Source organism: Hyperolius riggenbachi, chromosome 1, assembly GCF_040937935.1.
Source record: "Hyperolius riggenbachi isolate aHypRig1 chromosome 1, aHypRig1.pri, whole genome shotgun sequence".
In the NCBI taxonomy this organism is placed as follows: Eukaryota; Metazoa; Chordata; class Amphibia; order Anura; family Hyperoliidae; genus Hyperolius; species Hyperolius riggenbachi.
Genome location: NC_090646.1, coordinates 451,958,311 through 451,975,938, shown reverse-complemented (window position 1 = coordinate 451,975,938; position 17,628 = coordinate 451,958,311). Strand labels below are relative to the sequence as shown.

Genomic DNA, 17,628 nt, shown 5'->3' with positions numbered 1-17,628 from the left:
AAAGTAGGAACTGGAAAGTAAAGCTGCAGGTCATGCAGTGTTACTGATTGTTAAATTTTTTTGTATTCTTAGCTCAGATTGCTTAAGAGGTCCACTACTGCAAAATAGCATATGTGTATGGCCAGATTCACACTGGCACGTTGCATTGCATTACACTATAACATACATTTGTGGTGGCATGGCTGGATAGTGTACTGGTTAAGGGCTCTGCCTTTGACATGGGAGACCAGGGTTCGAATCCTGGCTAGGTCAAGTACCTATTCAGTAAGGAGTTCAAGGCAAGACTCCCTAACACTGCAGGGTGGCCTCCTGAGCGCGTCCCAGTGGCTGCAGCTCTTGAGCGCTTTGAGTCCAACAGGAGAAAAGCGCTATACAAATGTTCGTATTATTATTAAAGCATGCTGAGAAAAATTGAGGATAAAAAAAATTAAAAATGTGACTTTAAGGTCACACAAATGTGAATGTACAAGTAATTCAACATGCATCTTCATTGACTAGTGGTCCTTTAGTACCTACGTTCTTAACACACTGCTTTAGTAAGTATGGGATGGGAAAAAACAGGCATGTAGCTTTTATATGTATTTATCTGGAGCTGAAGTGTGATGTAAATAGCTGCATGCTATTTATAGCAGCGCCTGTCCGTAAGGCTGACTTGATTGATGAGTGCTGTCTGCATGCTAGGCTGATGTCAGTTCTGCATCTCAGAAATGTTCCTAAAGAAAAAAGATTCTTGTATAACTGGGAAACTGTATTTTTCTGGAGTGTCAGAATCCTGTCTATGCCTTAAAGCGTAACTCCAGGCAAACTGCCTAATAAACAGATGTTTATGAAATAGTCTACTTGCCAAAGGATTTGCAGTTCTGTTGAGGTCCTCTATGTCCCTATGCTGCAGTGCTTGGCCAATCACGTATAAATACTTTTTACTTTTTCAGCTTTCTTTGTTACCGCACAATGAAACAGCATCATAACACTACTTATTTATTGTCCAATAAACTGGCACTGCAACTTATAAATCTGAGGAGCTGGTACTGTGTAGAACATGAAACAGAATACCTACAGAGAATTTCTAATTTGACATGTAACACAGTTGACATACACTGATCCCTTACAACATTAAAACCAATAACAGGTGAAATGAATAACATTAATTATGTCATTCCAATGACATCGGTCAAAGGTTAGGATATATTAAGCAGCAAGTGATGTGTTGGAAACAGGAAAAATGGCCAAGTGCAAGGATCTTAGTAACTTTGAGAAGGGGCAAAATGTGATAGTTAGACATCTAGGTCAAAGCGCCAGGCTTTGGAAAGTTTCCCTGGGATGCAGTAAAGGTTAGTACTGTATCTATCTATTGTGGTCCAAGAAAGGAGGACAAATTAACAAGTGACAGGGTCATGGGTCAAGTCTAACTTATGACTGTGGAGACTAAAGACTAACCTGCCGGGTCTGATCCCTCAAAAGAGGTATGTGGCACAGATTGCTGCTTAACCTAATGCTGACTATAAGAGAAAGGTCAGTGTGCTTATGTTGGCCTCTTTCCACTACCAAAAGTGTCTACAATAAGCACTTAACCATCAGAAATGGATCATGGAGGAATGGGAGAAGGTGGCCTTATACCTGATGAATCTTATTTTATTTGGCTCCTACCGTAATTTCTCCAGATTTCATTTCTATTGATTATCTGTGGGATGTGTTTAAAAAATCATAAAGGCCTCACCTCAAACTATATGGCTTAAAGGATTTGCTGCTAACATCTTGGTGACAGATACCTTAGGACACTTCCCAAAGTATTGTAGAATTCCCGACTTAATGGGTCAGAGCTTTTCTGGCAGTAGAAGATGGCTTCAGAGCTTTGGCTGACAGTGTATGTGCATACATGTATTATGATTTTTGGTATGTGCAGTGGTACACTGTTCTCTCACAAAAAAAAGAGCTGGTAAAACACTGGGTTGCTGAAATTTGAATGTACAGATCCAATGCCTGGGACTAGTCACTCTGAAGATGATTTGCCAGAACAGGTGCAAATATAACTTGATCAAAGGTGGGTTATTTGTCCGCAGCAGCCAATAAGGTTTCAGCTGCTGAATGAAACAAGCATCCAACACTCATTTTGTTCCAGCTCTCTTTGCAGTGATTGGCTGGATCAGAACCTCTGTGCATTTTGTTTGATTATTTATGCTGACAACTGTATATTTTCTACTTTCACACGAAAAGCACTTTTAGCAACAGTCAAAACTTTTAAATAATAAAGCTCAGCTAACAAATTATCTACCCTAATATTCTTCTATCCCTTTCAGCAAACAAATTCTCACATGAACCCTCCCCTACCATTGGGATAATTCAAAGTGATCAGTTGCTTTGCAGAATAATTCTATGTCAACTCAGTGCCCATACAAATGTATGGGCCTGTTCACATCTCTACGTTATAAGGCTTTGTTCACATCATAAATCGCCAGCACTATCACAAGCGCTAAGTGATGTATTGAGTTTTTTTTTCTGCGCTTTTCCCTGTGCTTTGCCCTTAGAAAAGTGCTTTTCTAAGCGCTTTTGCAGAGCAATTAGTTTTTTCACTATCTGACGTCAGTCAGGAAGTGAACTCTTTCACCCAGGAATTAATAAATACAATGTATTTATTGATTAAAGTGCCAGGGAAATCGCTATACAAAGCACTGTTTAAGCGCTTTTTGCGATTTCCCTATACCTTCCATAAAATGCTCAGAAAATGCTACAGGCAGCGCTTTGGTGGGCAGATCGGAATCGAACTGCTCAGATGTGAACACTCTCATAGGGAATCACTGCACAAGTGCTTTTAGGGCGATTTAAAAAATCCCCAAAACGCCCTAGGTGTCAACAAGCCCTAACGGGATCACGTTACTAACTTGCTGCATACAGGCTTTGAATTCACCTTTATGTCCAGTCTCCATTACAGTTTACACACATTATAATGCATGCATTATGCAACGGCCAATGTGAACCTAGCCTAACAGTAACTCACCAGCCCACCTGCGTAGCACAGACCCACCAGCCCACCTGCGTAGCACACCCACCCCTTCCACCTGCGTAGCACACAGACCAACCCTGACTCCCACCAGTCCACCTGCATAGCACACCCACCCTCCCACCCACCAGCCCTCCTGCGTACCACACCCACCCTCCCACCAGCCCTCCTGCATACCACACCCACCCTCCCACCCACCAGCCCACCTGCGTAGCACTCCCACCCACCCTCCCACCAGCCCACCTGTGTAGCCTACCCACCCTCCCTCCAACCAGCCCACCTGTGTAGACTACCTGCCCTCCCAGCAGTCACCTACCTACCCACCCGCTCACCAGCTGGCTGTGTACCCTTCCCACCCTCCCACCAGCCAGCGGTGTAGCCTGCCTACCTACCCTCCCACCAGCCACCTACCTACCCTCCCACCAGCCAGCTGTGTAGCCTACCCACCCTCCTACCAGCCAGCTGTGTAGCCTGCCTGCCTACCCACACACCCTCCCACCAGCCAGCTGTGTAGCCTGCCTACCCAGACTTCCTCCCACCAGTGAGCTGTGTGGCCTACTCTCCCTCCCATCCACCCACCAGCCAGCAGTGTTGCCCACCCTCCCTCCCACCAGCCAGCAGTGTTGCCTCCCTCCCACCAGCCAACAGTGTTGCCCACCCTCCCGCCCACCAGCCAGCAGTGTTGCTCACCCTCCCACCAGCCAGCAGTGTTGCTCACCCATCCACCCCATCAGCCAGCAGTGTTGCCCACCCTCTCTCCCACCAGCCAGCAGTGGTGCCCACCCTCCCTCCCACCCACCAGCCAGCAGTGTTGCCCACCCTCCTTCCCTCCCTCTCTCCCACCAGCCATCAGTGCTGCCCACCCTCCCTCCCACCAGTCAGCAGTGTTGACCACCCTCCCTCCCACTCACCCATCCACCCCATCAGCCAGCAGTGTTGCTCACCCATCCACTCCATCAGCCAGCAGTGTTGTTTACCCTCCCAGCCCACCAGCTAGCAGTGTTGCTCACCCTCCCTCCCACCAACCAGCAGTTTTGCTCACACTCCCTCCCACCAACCAGCAGTGTTGCTCACCCTCCCTCCCTCCCACCAGCCAGCAGTGTTGCTCACTCTCCATTCCACCAGCTAGCAGTGTTGCTCACCCTCCCTCCCACCAACCAGCAGTTTTGCTCACACCCCTCTCACCAACCAGCAGTGTTACTCGTCCACCCTCCCACCAGCTAGCAGTGTTGCTCACCCACCCTCCCACTAACCAGCAGTTTTGCTCACACTCTCTTCCACCAACCAGCAGTGTTGCTCACCCTCCCTCCCACCAGCCAGCAGTGTTGCTCACCCTCCCTCCCACCAGCCAGCAGTGTTGCTCACCCTCCCTCCCACCAGCTAGCAGTGTTGTTCACCCTCCCTCCCACCAGCTAGCATTGTTGCTCACCCTCCCTGCCACCAGCTAGCAGTGTTGCTTACCCTCCCTCCCATCAGCCAGCAGTGTTGCTTACCCTCCCTCCCACCAACCAGCAGTTTTGCTCACACTCCCTCCCACCAACCAGCAGTGTTGCTCACCCTCCCTCCCACTAGCCAGCAGTGTTACTCACCCTCCCTCCCACCAGCTAGCAGTGTTGCTCACCCTCCCTCCCAGCCCACCAGCTAGCAGTGTTGCCCAGCCCACCAGCCAGCAGTGTTGCCCACCCTCTTAGCCCACCAGCCAGCAGTGTTGCCTACCCTACCAGCCAGAAGTTTCCCACCCTACCAGCCAGCAGTTTTGCTCACACTCTCTTCCACCAACCAGCAGTGTTGCTCACCCTCCCTCAATCCCACCAGCCAGCGGTCTTGCTCACCCTCCCTCCCACCAGCTAGCAGTGTTGCTCACCCTCCCTCCCACCAACCAGCAGTTTTGCTCACCCTCCCTCCCACCAGCCAGCAGTGTTGCTCACCCTCCCTCCCATCAGCCAGCAGTGTTGCCTACCCTACCAGCCAGAAGTTTCCCACCCTACCAGCCAGCAGTGTTTCCCAATCCACCAGCCAGCAGTGTTTACCCATCCCAGCAGTATTGCCCAATGCCCACCCTCCCACCTCACCAGTCAGCTGTGTTTCCCACCTTCCCACTCCACCAGTCAGCAGTGTTTGGCACCTGGGGTAATGGTTTGTGCATTTTATATGTGGCCTAGTGTTTGTTTTATTAGTTATGACTTGCTAGCACTGAGTTAATTCTACATGGCATTCCTCAGTTTCTACAAATGTATTGTCTCCACATCTGTGATAAGTCCCAACATCATGGGGAAAATGCTGCATTGTTGTGTGTTTTCTGTAGAGGAAATGTTGCCTATATGTGTATTTTGGGGAAAAAAAACATTGTCTAATTACTTGTAGGGTCATGTTGCCTAACGGTTTTGGGAAAAAACTCAGGGCTCTGGTCACGCCCATTTTCAAATGCCCATGACTTGTCCACGCCTACTTTTCGTCACGGCGCGCTACGCTCGCAGCACTCTGCCTTTCTCCTTGCTGCCCCAAAGTGCCCCGGATTTTTTAGGATCCTACCAACGCTCCTGCTAACCGTATAACCAGACGCCTCTAAAGTATGATAATGCGAGAATACTCTCGCCTAAATTACCACCTCGGTGCTCAGCTATATAATAGTCAAGCACCTATTTCTGCTCCCCTGTCACTCCACCAATAGCTGGAGTTCACTATACTATAGCTAAACGGGTCCCAAATTACACACTGGGCTCTGCTATAGCGGCACCCAATATATACGCCACACCTTGCGCCCTTTTTATCTGCTTCAAGCAAAACTAGAGCAGTTACTGTACTTAGAACAACCCCCATGTAAAATTCCTTTCTTGTTAAATATATGCTATAAACATGTAACCAACCATACAGCAAAAATGTTTCTGCAATTTAATTTTATTAAAAATTACTGCTCCATTTTGATTTGCAATCAGCTATACATTTTGAAATCTGACTATAACAACAGATTGCACTATGCATTTTCTAACCTACAATCTGTCCTCTGTACTTCAGTACAAACACCCCAGGTACTTCCTCTTCCTACATGAGTAATATGCTGCTCAAAGCAGAAGCTCAAGAACATTATTTCCACTGTCTGCGCTAATAGAGTAAAGGAGAGCAAAATGAACATTCCAACATAGAAACATAGTACAATTTTCCATCAGATAGACAGATCTATTAGATAGATCTAATAAAAAAATTGCATAGTGTGTAGACGTCCAAATTGTTTCAGATCAATTTGGCGATAGATTTTGCTTTGATTAGTACCCTAAAAATCTGTTGTAAAATCAAAAGCAATCCAATTGGACTGGTTGGAAATGATCTAATAGAACTGTCTAATTAGATCCGCTCGGACGGAAAATTGTATCCTGTGTTTGTTTAGCTAGATCAAAGGATCTAGTTAGCTGAAATCAGCAGCTGTGACTCAGAGCACAGTCGCTCTCTGCCTGCCTGTGTTTCACTGAGGTTTAACCCTTTCAGTGCTCACAGGAAAGTGCTACCCAGTTAAACTTCAGGTTTTTTTTTAGGTTTTCCATAATTGTAATGATGGTCCCCCCTTCCCCCAAGGTTATCATGCTTTAGCTATTCTTAAGAGCAGAGAGAATGTGTAGATCCACTTTAAGAATGAAAGTGGAAATAGTTGTATGACTCTGAGCAAACAAGGCTTGGCGTTCACATAGAGGTAACAACTGATGCATTAGGCTTGTGACAGGTTCACTATAAGTCCAAGAAAGGAGCATATGTTTGGAACTATAAAGCTCTCCTGAGTTTCTGAAACTCCAGCAAAGGCTCTCTCCAAACATACATATTGTCAGCTGATAATCAGATTCTGTTACTGATATTCAGCTCTTGAGTTTTCCCTCTAGTAGTTGGAAGAGGTGATGACAATTGAAGAAACACTGCAAATGTAATGTCAAGTAGTGAGGCGCTGTTACAAATGACATGGATAACAGCTGCATCCAATAAAAATGATGTACAATACAGATACAAAGTAATTATCATACCTGCCCAGTTTGATGGATGGGAGTATTGTTTACTGCTCTGTACTGTTTTCATTGCCTCAGACAGGGATGCACTTGCTTTCATTCCATTCAGGAGTGATGAATAAAAAGCATGAACAAACATTTTTGAAGCGGCAACAGGAACAGGCCAAAGAGATACAAGAACACACTGAGCTCCAGCAGCCAAGAAAGCCCTCGTCAAGCCAATAACTCCATCAGCTGTGACTTTGTTGCTGGATTCTTGATATGATCCAAGAACCACGAGTTTTACAGGGAGCCTGAGATCCAGAACATCTGCTGCTGTCAGGAGGAATTCCTGAAGGGGTGGACAGTCTGATATGCTTTCCACATCACTGGCATCGTCCTGCATTTGTAAAGACTCAGGAATAGTATAAGTATTTCCGAAGGTGCTTTTATTGGTTCCAGAGCTATTCTCGCTGTTTGGAGTTAGTATCAAAGCGGCAAGCTTCCAAGAGACGTGAGTGGCGAAGTGGACGCATTCAGACTGTGTTAGCGCACTCATCACCTTGTCTTTCGTGGCGGAAACGCCAACAAGTGGCTGACAGCCCAGCAATTCAGATACCATGTAGGCTTCTTCTTCTGCTGAGGGCATTGGTCCCCAAAGCCATCGGTCCATCACTGATGGAGGAAGCTTTGGATTTCCGATAACAGCAGCCATAGAGGTAGAGCTTGAGTATAGAGGAGCGTTCTTCCTTAAGTGAGACTGCAACAACAAATCCCAAAGAGAAAAAGTAAAATTGCCACTGTGTACATTTTAATGGGCATCAGTTATTAAGAACAGACTAAATTATTTCCCTTATGAGATAATTGTACATGACCCATTATATGATTTACAGAAAGAATGATGGGAAAAGCAATAGACACATGCACTCTCTTGTTTTTCCCTGCTATTGCTATAACACCCCTCCTAGAGAATCGTCTGCCTGCATCTCAGGGCCATCTAATCAGATGATACTTTCCAGTAGATAGATTTGCATCTCTTCCCTGCAGCTGTAATCTTCTCCAGCTTAGAGCAGTCATAGTACTGCTGTGCATGCCAAGACTGTTATAGCTACACAGATGAAGAATACCTGTATCAGACCCACTAACCTTTAAGGTGGCCAAACACTTATCGATGTTTTCTGATAATTCCAGCAGAGTCAATCACTCTGATCGGAAGATATTAATCTGTGGTTGATTTTGAGTGTGGTGGTTGCAGCATTCAATTATAGGATGACCAACCGACGACACTTACCTATCCGCCTCCTCGTGTCTTCTCTGCATCCCCGCCAGGTGCCCCCCACTGTCTCTTCTCTCACGTGGTGCCTGTGTCAAGTGTCAAACAATAGAGGCCTCTAGTGCTCATGTAAAGTACATGCCACTGTGCCTCTAGTGTTCAGCCTCTAGTGTTTATCAAATGAAACAGACGCCCAGGGAAAATAGATAGGAACGGCCGGTGGGGATGGAGAGAAGATGCACCAGCAGACAGGTGAGTGTAAGCTCCGCTGCCTTCATTCTGCACTGCCCAATGAAAAGCACATACATGGGGGAAACCTGGGGGGGGGGGGTGGAGGCCAGCAGGCAGTGCTCTTCTCCACAGACATTCAATAGGTTTCATGCTGAAATTTATTGAAAACCTGTGCCTAGTGTGTGGAAGGCAGATTTGATCTGAGAGAGATCTATCTGATGTACAGTATTTGTCAGTTAAGATGTCTATTAATGGTAACATATTTAGTGAACAATCATATTTTCCATCAGATTATTCTGATCGTATTGTATAAAAAGAGAGAAGCTGGTGGGAACAATCAATCCAAAATAATCACATTATCGATTCTTTCCTCAAAAAAAAAAAACAGTCGATTGGCATGGTAGATTTTCTTTTTCATGGCTACAAGCCTAACTGATACTATCATATAGTTTGATTTTTTTAATGCCGTGGATCAATTAATTATGCAATTTTCTTTTGATCTGAATGTTGGTATCAAAAATAAGATTGTTCACTAAAAATCGCACTGTTAGGGCCAAAGCCCACTAACGCAGTTGTGTCCGCTTTTCAGTTACACATCAATGTTACAGATGCTGAAAAGCGGACAGAAGCGGACACAACTGCGTTCGTGGGCTCAGGCCCTTAATGTGCACCTTTAGAGAAAGTCAAGCTAGGAGATATGGTATATTTGTTTTCTTCACAGACACTACACCATGTCTTCATAAACAATCCTTGAAAGCAGCCAGTTTCATAACCTTCAGCTAAATGGTTACACTGTAGTGCAATGTTTGATCTATCTGATCTTATCTACTTGGTGGACAACGCCGGTACTAGTTATGATTAAGGACCTGCTATGGTCTGAGACTCTTTAGCCATTTGTCGGACATGGTGGCTGTCATTTTATATGGTGCCTTAATAAAGGTAGAATTGGCGGTTTTACCAGAAATGGGGATTACCATTCTGAATAACAGTACTACAGTAATAACATTTCACATCTCTGGCTAACCACATGATCGCTACTGCTTCCTGCAGTCTAATCTCTGATTAGATCCTACAAATACAGCACATCTCCCAGTAAAATGTATAATTACTTTACAAAATATGAAGTAACTTAAAGTGGACCTGAACTCTTGCACAGAACAGAAGAAAAACATAGAGAAATGCACCCTGTATGTATTTAGAGAGTTTAGCCTGTCTAATTTCCCCTCATCTGGGACTAATCATAAGTGTAATTTGATCTCTCAGCTGTGTCAGCTGGCTGCCTCAGCAGAGCAGCTAATATGTAAACATAGGATAACCCTTTGTCTGCTTCAATGAAAGCAGGAAGTAGACACACTGCAGATTTATTGCAGGATTTGTATCAGCTGTAACAAAGAAATGTTTTTCCTTTAAAGGTTATTATGCTGTTGCATATCTTTTAGAGCAGAGAGGAAGTTTTGAGTTCAGGTCTGCTTTAATGCTAAACTGCAGAAAAATATTTTAAAAAATCAAATCTGAATCTAGTAAAGTACTCAATTCACTTCTTGAGCTACAGAAGGATGAGGCAGAATTGTAAAACAAGCAGGCTATGAGGATAGCAGAACTAGCTGGCTGGCCAGATTTACATATCTTTGGCAGGTAAGACATTTCACACATACTGTATTTCACCTGTGTATCTAGTTGTCTGCTTTAAATTAGTGTATTGTAAATTGGCTGCAAAGCAGGGAAATGAAGAATTACTTGTGTCAAAATTACATAATTTATCTAAAAAAATAAAATAAAGCTGAGACAAATTACAAGCTATCAATGTGTCGGCTCTTGGATTTATTTATCTTGAAAAGTGTTAACTTCCTATTCCCTTCCAGCACTGTCAGAAAATGAAATCAACCTGCAGCAGTTCTTCTGTACGAATCATAAATTAGAAGAGAGAGAGAGTTACAATCAAATGCTTGTAATGCGCTTTACTCTTACCTTGGAATTTATGTTCAGAGATCGGATGGAAGGAACAGCAATCAGGCTGAAGCGCTCATAAAGGTACTCGTTTGATGAGCTGCCCTTTAGTAGAGCAAACGGGATGAGGTACAGTTCTCCCTCCAAGACTAGCACCAGCTGCCGGTGTCTGCCGACTGGACCGCTCGAGTGCATTAACCCCTATGGAACAAGACAGAAGAAAGTATTACAATGATCTATTGTATCTGTAGATTATGAAATATTGGTTCAGTCATATCAGTAAATCCTGGTCTCTGTACTCTCTGAGTAGGGCTGTGGTATTGTCTAACAACTCCCCTAGGCCTCAAACCACACCATTAAAGGCCACACTCTCCTCTTTAATGCACTCTAAAATGTTTACAATAAAAAGCATACCATTCTATTCATTATGTTCTCCTGGGCCCCTCTTTGCTGTTTCTGCCACTTCCTGCTGCAATCCTGGCTTGTAATTGTAAGTTTTAGGCAGGGTTTACAAACAAAAAACATGGCTGCTAACCAGCATGTGATAGGCTGAGAGAAGCTCAGTCTGTGACTCATACAGAGCCTGGAGGGGGCGTGGAGAGGGTGTGTATAATTTCTCCCTATCACAGCAGAGCAGCACATTCCTGCCTGAGCCCACAAAGCCGGCAAAGGAAAGAAGATTAGATTATATAACAGAGATAATACAGCCACTGTGCAACTAGGAAAGGCTGCAGTAAGACAGACCACATTAGAACAGGTATATGAACTTATAGGATAGAAGAAATAAGGCTGAACATTTTGTTACAGAGTCTCCACTAACCACTTCCCGACCGCCTAACGCACAGAGGCGGCCGGGAAGTGGAGCCCTGAAGGACCGGCTCACCCACAGAGGCGGCGGTCCATTTAAGGGCATGGGCGGAGCGATCGCGTCATCCGTGACGCGATCCTCCGCCGGCGCCTGTCACCGCTCGCCCGCCACAACATCCCGCCGGCTATACGGAAGCGCTGGCGGGATGTTAACCCTGCGATCGCCGCATACAAAGTGTATAATACACTTTGTAATGTTTACAAAGTGTATTATACAGGCTGCCTCCTGCCCTGATGGTCCCAGTGTCCGAGGGACCACCAGGGCAGGCTGCAGCCACCCTAGTCTGCACCGAAGCACACTGATTTCTCCCCCCCCCTGCCCCAGATCGCCCACAGTACCCCTCAGACCCCCCCCCCTGCCCACCCCCCAGACCCCTGTTTGCACCCAATCACCCCCCTAATCACCCATCAATCACTCCCTGTCACTATCTGTCAACGCTATTTTTTTTTATCTCCCTCCCTGCCCACTGCCCCCTCCTGATCACCCCCCACCCCTCAGATTCTCCCCAGACCCCCCCCCCTGTGTACTGTATGCATCTATCCCCCCTGATCACCTGTCAATCACCTGTCAATCACCTGTCAATCACCCATCAATCACCCCCTGTCACTGCCACCCATCAATCAGCCCCTAACCTGCCCCTTGCGGGCAATCTGATCACCCACCCACACCAATAGATCGCCCGCACATCAGATCACCACCCAAACGTAGTGTTTACATCTATTCTCTCCTCTAAACACCCACTAATTACCCATCAATCACCCATCAATCACCCCCTATTACCACCTGTCACTGTTACCCATCAGATCAGACCCTAATCTGCCCCTTGCGGGCACCCAATCACCCGCCTACACGCTCAGATTGCCCTCAGACCCCCCCTTATCAATTCGCCAGTGCAATATTTACATCTGTTCTTCCCTGTAATAACCCACTGATCACCTGTCAATCACCTGTCAATCACCCATCAATCACCCCCTGTCACTGCCACCCATCAATCACCCCCTGTCACTGCCACCCATCAATCAGCCCCTAACCTGCCCCTTGCGGGCAATCTGATCACCCACCCACACCAATAGATCGCCCGCAGATCCGACATCAGATCACCACCCAAACGCAGTGTTTACATCTATTCTCTCCTCTAAACACCCACTAATTACCCATCAATCACCCATCAATCACCCCCTATCACCACCTCTCACTGTTACCCATCAGATCAGACCCTAATCTGCCCCTTGCGGGCACCCAATCACCCGCCTACACGCTCAGATTGCCCTCAGACCCCCCCTTATCAATTCGCCAGTGCAATATTTACATCTGTCCTTCCCTGTAATAACCCACTGATCACCTGTCAATCACCCATCAATCACCCCCTGTCACTGCCACCCATCAATCACCCCCTGTCACTGCCACCCATCAATCAGCCCCTAACCTGCCCCTTGCGGGCAATCTGATCACCCACCCACACCAATAGATCGCCCGCAGATCCGACATCAGATCACCACCCAAGCGCAGTGTTTACATCTATTCTCTCCTCTAAACACCCACTAATTACCCATCAATCACCCATCAATCACCCCCTATCACCACCTGTCACTGTTACCCATCAGATCAGACCCTAATCTGCCCCTTGCGGGCACCCAATCACCCGCCTACACGCTCAGATTGCCCTCAGACCCCCCTTTATCAATTCGCCAGTGCATTAGTTACATCTGTTCTTCCCTGTAATAACCCACTGATCACCTGTCAATCACCCATCAATCACCCCGTCACTGCCACCCATCAATCACCCCCTGGCACTGCCACCCATCAATCACCCCCTGTCACTGCCACCCATCAATCAGCCCCTAACCTGCCCCTTGCGGGCAATCTGATCACCCAACCACACCAATAGTTCGCCCGCAGATCCGACGTCAGATCACCTCCCAAGGGCAGTGTTTATATCTGTTCTCTACCCTAAACACCCACTAATTACCCATCAATCACCCGCTGTCACTGCTACCTATCAGATTAGACCCCTATCTGCCCTCAACCACCCGCCCACACCCTCAGAATGCCCTCAGGCCCCAGCCCTGATCACCTCGCCAGTGCATTGCTTGCATCTATTCCCCCCTCTAATCACACCTTGAGACACCCATCAATCACCTCCTGTCACCCCCTAGCACACCTACCCATCAGATCAGGCCCTAATTTGCCCCGTGTGGGCTCCTGATCACTCGGCCAAACCCTCAGATCCCCCTCAGACCCCCTTCCGATCACCTCCCCAGTCCATTGATTGCATCTATTTTCCCCTCTAACCACCCCCTGAGACACCCATCAATCACCTCCTGTCACCCCCCTAGCACTCCTATCCATCAGATCAGGCCCAATACAACCTGTCATCTAAAAGGCCACCCTGCATATGACCGGTTCCACAAAATTCGCCCCCTCATAGACCACCTGTCATCAAAATTTGCAGATGCTTATACCCCTGAACAGTCATTTTGAGACATTTGGTTTCCAGACTACTCACGGTTTTGGGCCCGTAAAATGCCAGGGCGGTATAGGAACCCCAGAAACGGACCCCATTTTAGAAAAAAGACACCCCAATGTATTCTGTTAGGTGTATGACGAGTTCATAGAAGATTTTATTTTTTGTCAAAAGTTAGCGGAAATTGATTTTTGGTTTTTTTTCACAAAGTGTCATTTTTCACTAACTTGTGACAAAAAATAAAATCTTCTATGAACTCGCCATACACCTAACGGAATACCTTGGGGTGTCTTCTTTCTAAAATGGGGTCACTTGTGGGGTTCCTATACTGCCCTGGCATTTTAGGGGCCCTAAACCGTGAGGAGTAGTCTAGAAAACAAATGCCTCAAAATGACCTGTAATTAGGACGTTGGGCCCCTTAGCGCACCTAGGCTGCAAAAAAGTGTCACACATGTGGTATCGCCGTACTCAGGAGAAGTAGTATAATGTGTTTTGAGGTGTATTTTTACACATACCCATGCTGGGTGGGAGAAATCTCTCTGTAAATGGACAATTGTGTGTAAAAAAAAATCAAACAATTGTCATTTACAGAGGTATTTCTCCCACCCAGCATGGGTATGTGTAAAAATACACCCCAAAACACATTATACTACATCTCCCGAGTACGGCGATACCACATGATTGGCAATTTTTTGCAGCCTAACTGCGCTAAGGGGCCCAAAGTCCAATGAGTACCTTTAGGATTTCACAGGTCATTTTTGTTTCAAGACTACTCCTCACGGTTTAGGGCCCCTAAAATGCCAGGGCAGTATAGGAACCCCACAAATGACCCCATTCTAGAAAGAAGACACCCAAACGTATTCCGTTAAGAGTATGGTGAGTTCATAGAAGATTTTATTTTTTGTCACAAGTTAGCGGAAAATGACACTTTGTGAAAAAAAACAATTAAAATCAATTTCCGCTAACTTGTGACAAGAAAATAAAAACTTCTATGAACTCACCATACTCCTAACGGAATACCTTGGGGTGTCTTCTTTCTAAAATGGGGTCATTAGTGGGGTTCCTATACTGCCCTGGCATTTTAGGGGCCCTAAACCGTGAGGAGTAGTCTTGAAACAAAAATGACCTGTGAAATCCTAAAGGTACTCATTGGACTTTGGGCCCCTTAGCGCAGTTAGGGTGCAAAAAAGTGCCACACATGTGGTATCGCCGTACTCGGGAGAAGTAGTACAATGTGTTTTGGGGTGTATTTTTACACATACCCATGCTGGGTGGGAGAAATACCGCTGTAAATGGACAATTGTGTGTAAAAAAATCAAAAGATTGTCATTTACAGAGGTGTTACTCCCACCCAGCATGGGTATGTGTAAAAATACACCCCAAAACACATTGTACTACTTCTCCCGAGTACGGCGATACCACATGTGTGGCACTTTTTTGCACCCTAACTGCGCTAAAGGGCCCAAAGTCCAATGAGTACCTTTAGGATTTCACAGGTCATTTTGAGAAATTTCGTTTCAAGACTACTCCTCACGGTTTAGGGCCCCTAAAATGCCAGGGCAGTATAGGAACCCCACAAATGACCCCATTTTAGAAAGAAGACACCCCAAGGTATTCCGTTAGTAGTATGACGAGTTCATAGAAGATTTTATTTTTTGTCACAAGTTAGCGGAAATTGATTTTAATTGTGTTTTTTCACAAAGTGTCATTTTCCGCTAACTTGTGACAAAAAATCAAATCTTCTATGAACTCACCATACTCCTAACGGAACACCTTGGGGTGTCTTCTTTCTAAAATGGGGTCATTTGTGGGGTTCCTATACTGCCCTGGCATTTTAGGGGCCCTAAACCGTGAGGAGTAGTCTTGAAACGAAATTTCTCAAAATGACCTGTGAAATCCTAAAGGTACTCATTGGACTTTGGGCCCTTTAGCGCAGTTAGGGTGCAAAAAAGTGCCACACATGTGGTATCGCCGTACTCAGGAGAAGTAGTATAATGTGTTTTGGGGTGTATTTTTACACATACTCATGCTGAGTGGGAGAAAGATCTCTGTAAATGGACAATTGTGTGTAAAAAAAATTAACAAATTGTCATTTACAGAGATATTTCTCCCACCCAGCATGGGTATGTGTAAAAATACACCCCAAAACACATAATACTACTTCTCCTGAGTACGGCAATACCACATGTGTGGCACTTTTTTGCAGCCTAACTGCGCTAAGGGGTCCAAAGTCTAATGAGCACCTTTAGGCTTTACAGGGGTGCTTACAATTTAGCACCCCCCAAAATGTCAGGACAGTAAACACACCCCACAAATGACCCCATTTTGGAAAGTAGACACTTCAATGTATTCAGAGAGGGGCATGGTGAGTCCGTGGCAGATTTCATTTTTTTTTGTCGCAAGTTAGAAGAAATGGAAACTTTTTTTTTTTTTTGTCACAACGTGTCATTTTCCGCTTACTTGTGACAAAAATTAATATCTTCTATGAACTCACTATGCCTCTCAGTGAATACTTTGGGATGTCTTCTTTCCAAAATGGGGTCATTTGGGGGGTATTTATGTTATCCTTGAATTCTAGCCCCTCATGAAACATGACAGGGGGTCAGAAAAGTCAGAGATGCTTGAAAATGTGAAAATTCACTTTTTGCACCATAGTTTGTAAACGCTATAACTTTTACCCAAACCAATAAATATACGCTGAATGGTTTTTTTTTTATCAAAAACATGTTTGTCCACATTTTTCGCGCTGTATGTATACAGAAATTTTACTTTATTTGAAAACTGTCAGCACAGAAAGTTAAAAAAATAATTTTTTTGCCAAAATTCATGTCTTTTTTGATGAATATAATAAAAAGTAAAAGTCGCAGGAGCAATCAAATAGCACCAAAAGAAAGCTTTATTAGTGACAAGAAAAGGAGCCAAAATTCATTTAGGTGGTAGGTTGTATGAGCTAGCAATAAACCGTGAAAGCTGCAGTGGTCTGAATGGAAAAAAAGTGGCCGGTCCTTAAAGGGAATGTCCAAGCAAAATAAAAAAATGAGTTTCACTCACCTGGGGCTTCTACCAGCCCCATGCAGCCATCATGTGCCCTCGTAGTCACTCACTGTTGCTCCAGTCCCCCACTGGCAGCTTACCGACCTCGGAGGTCGGCGGGACGCATTGCGTAAATTTTTACGCATTCCCGCTAGTCCAGGAACATTAACACATGCATTTTTATGCGTTACTGGTTCAATGCGTAAATTTTTACGCATTGAACCAGTAATGCGTAAAAATGCATGTGTTAATGTTCCTGCACTAGCGGGAATGCGTAAAAATGTACGCAATGCGTCCCGACGACCCCTGAGGTCGGCAAGCTGCCAGCGGGGGACTGGAGCAGCAGTGAGTGACTACGAGGGCACAGGATGGCTGCATGGGGCTGGTAGAAGCCCCAGGTAAGTGAAACTCATTTTTTTATTTTGCTTGGACATTCCCTTTAAGGGGTAGAAAGCCCTAGGTCCTCAAGTGGTTAAGTATAAACAGGTCTAATACACAGTGACCCACAACACTCAATCAGAGACAATCTCATTATGTTAAAGCGATTCTTTCACTTTTTACACATATTAAAGATAGAGTTTAGAATCGCAAGACAAGACTACTTTCCTTAGTTGTCTTATGCTAGGTACACATGATGCAGTTTTTTGACCGATTGCATGTCAGCTCAATTATTTCCAACATGTCCTATCTAATTTCCGAACGATTTTCCATATAAGAGAATGGAAAATCAATTGAAAAATCGATCGGAAATCAAATTGGACATGTTGGAAATAATTGATCTAACATTAAATCTGTCAGAAAATTGCATCGTGTGTACCAAACAAATCACTCTCTCTTGGAAGATTA

The 17,628-nt window shown here is 45.3% G+C and overlaps 1 protein-coding gene across 1 annotated transcript in view; it reads right to left on the bottom strand.

Annotated features, from left to right (window-relative positions):
- The window catches only part of TTC28 (tetratricopeptide repeat domain 28), a 954,491-nt gene that overhangs the window by 34,996 nt on the left and 901,867 nt on the right, over positions 1–17,628 (bottom strand). The window contains exons 15-16 of the mRNA XM_068238742.1: positions 10,439–10,618; positions 7,006–7,726 (exon numbers count right to left, since the gene is read on the bottom strand). Of these exons, the coding sequence (XP_068094843.1) occupies positions 7,006–7,726; positions 10,439–10,618 (901 nt within the window). The remainder of the gene's footprint in view (positions 1–7,005; positions 7,727–10,438; positions 10,619–17,628) is intronic.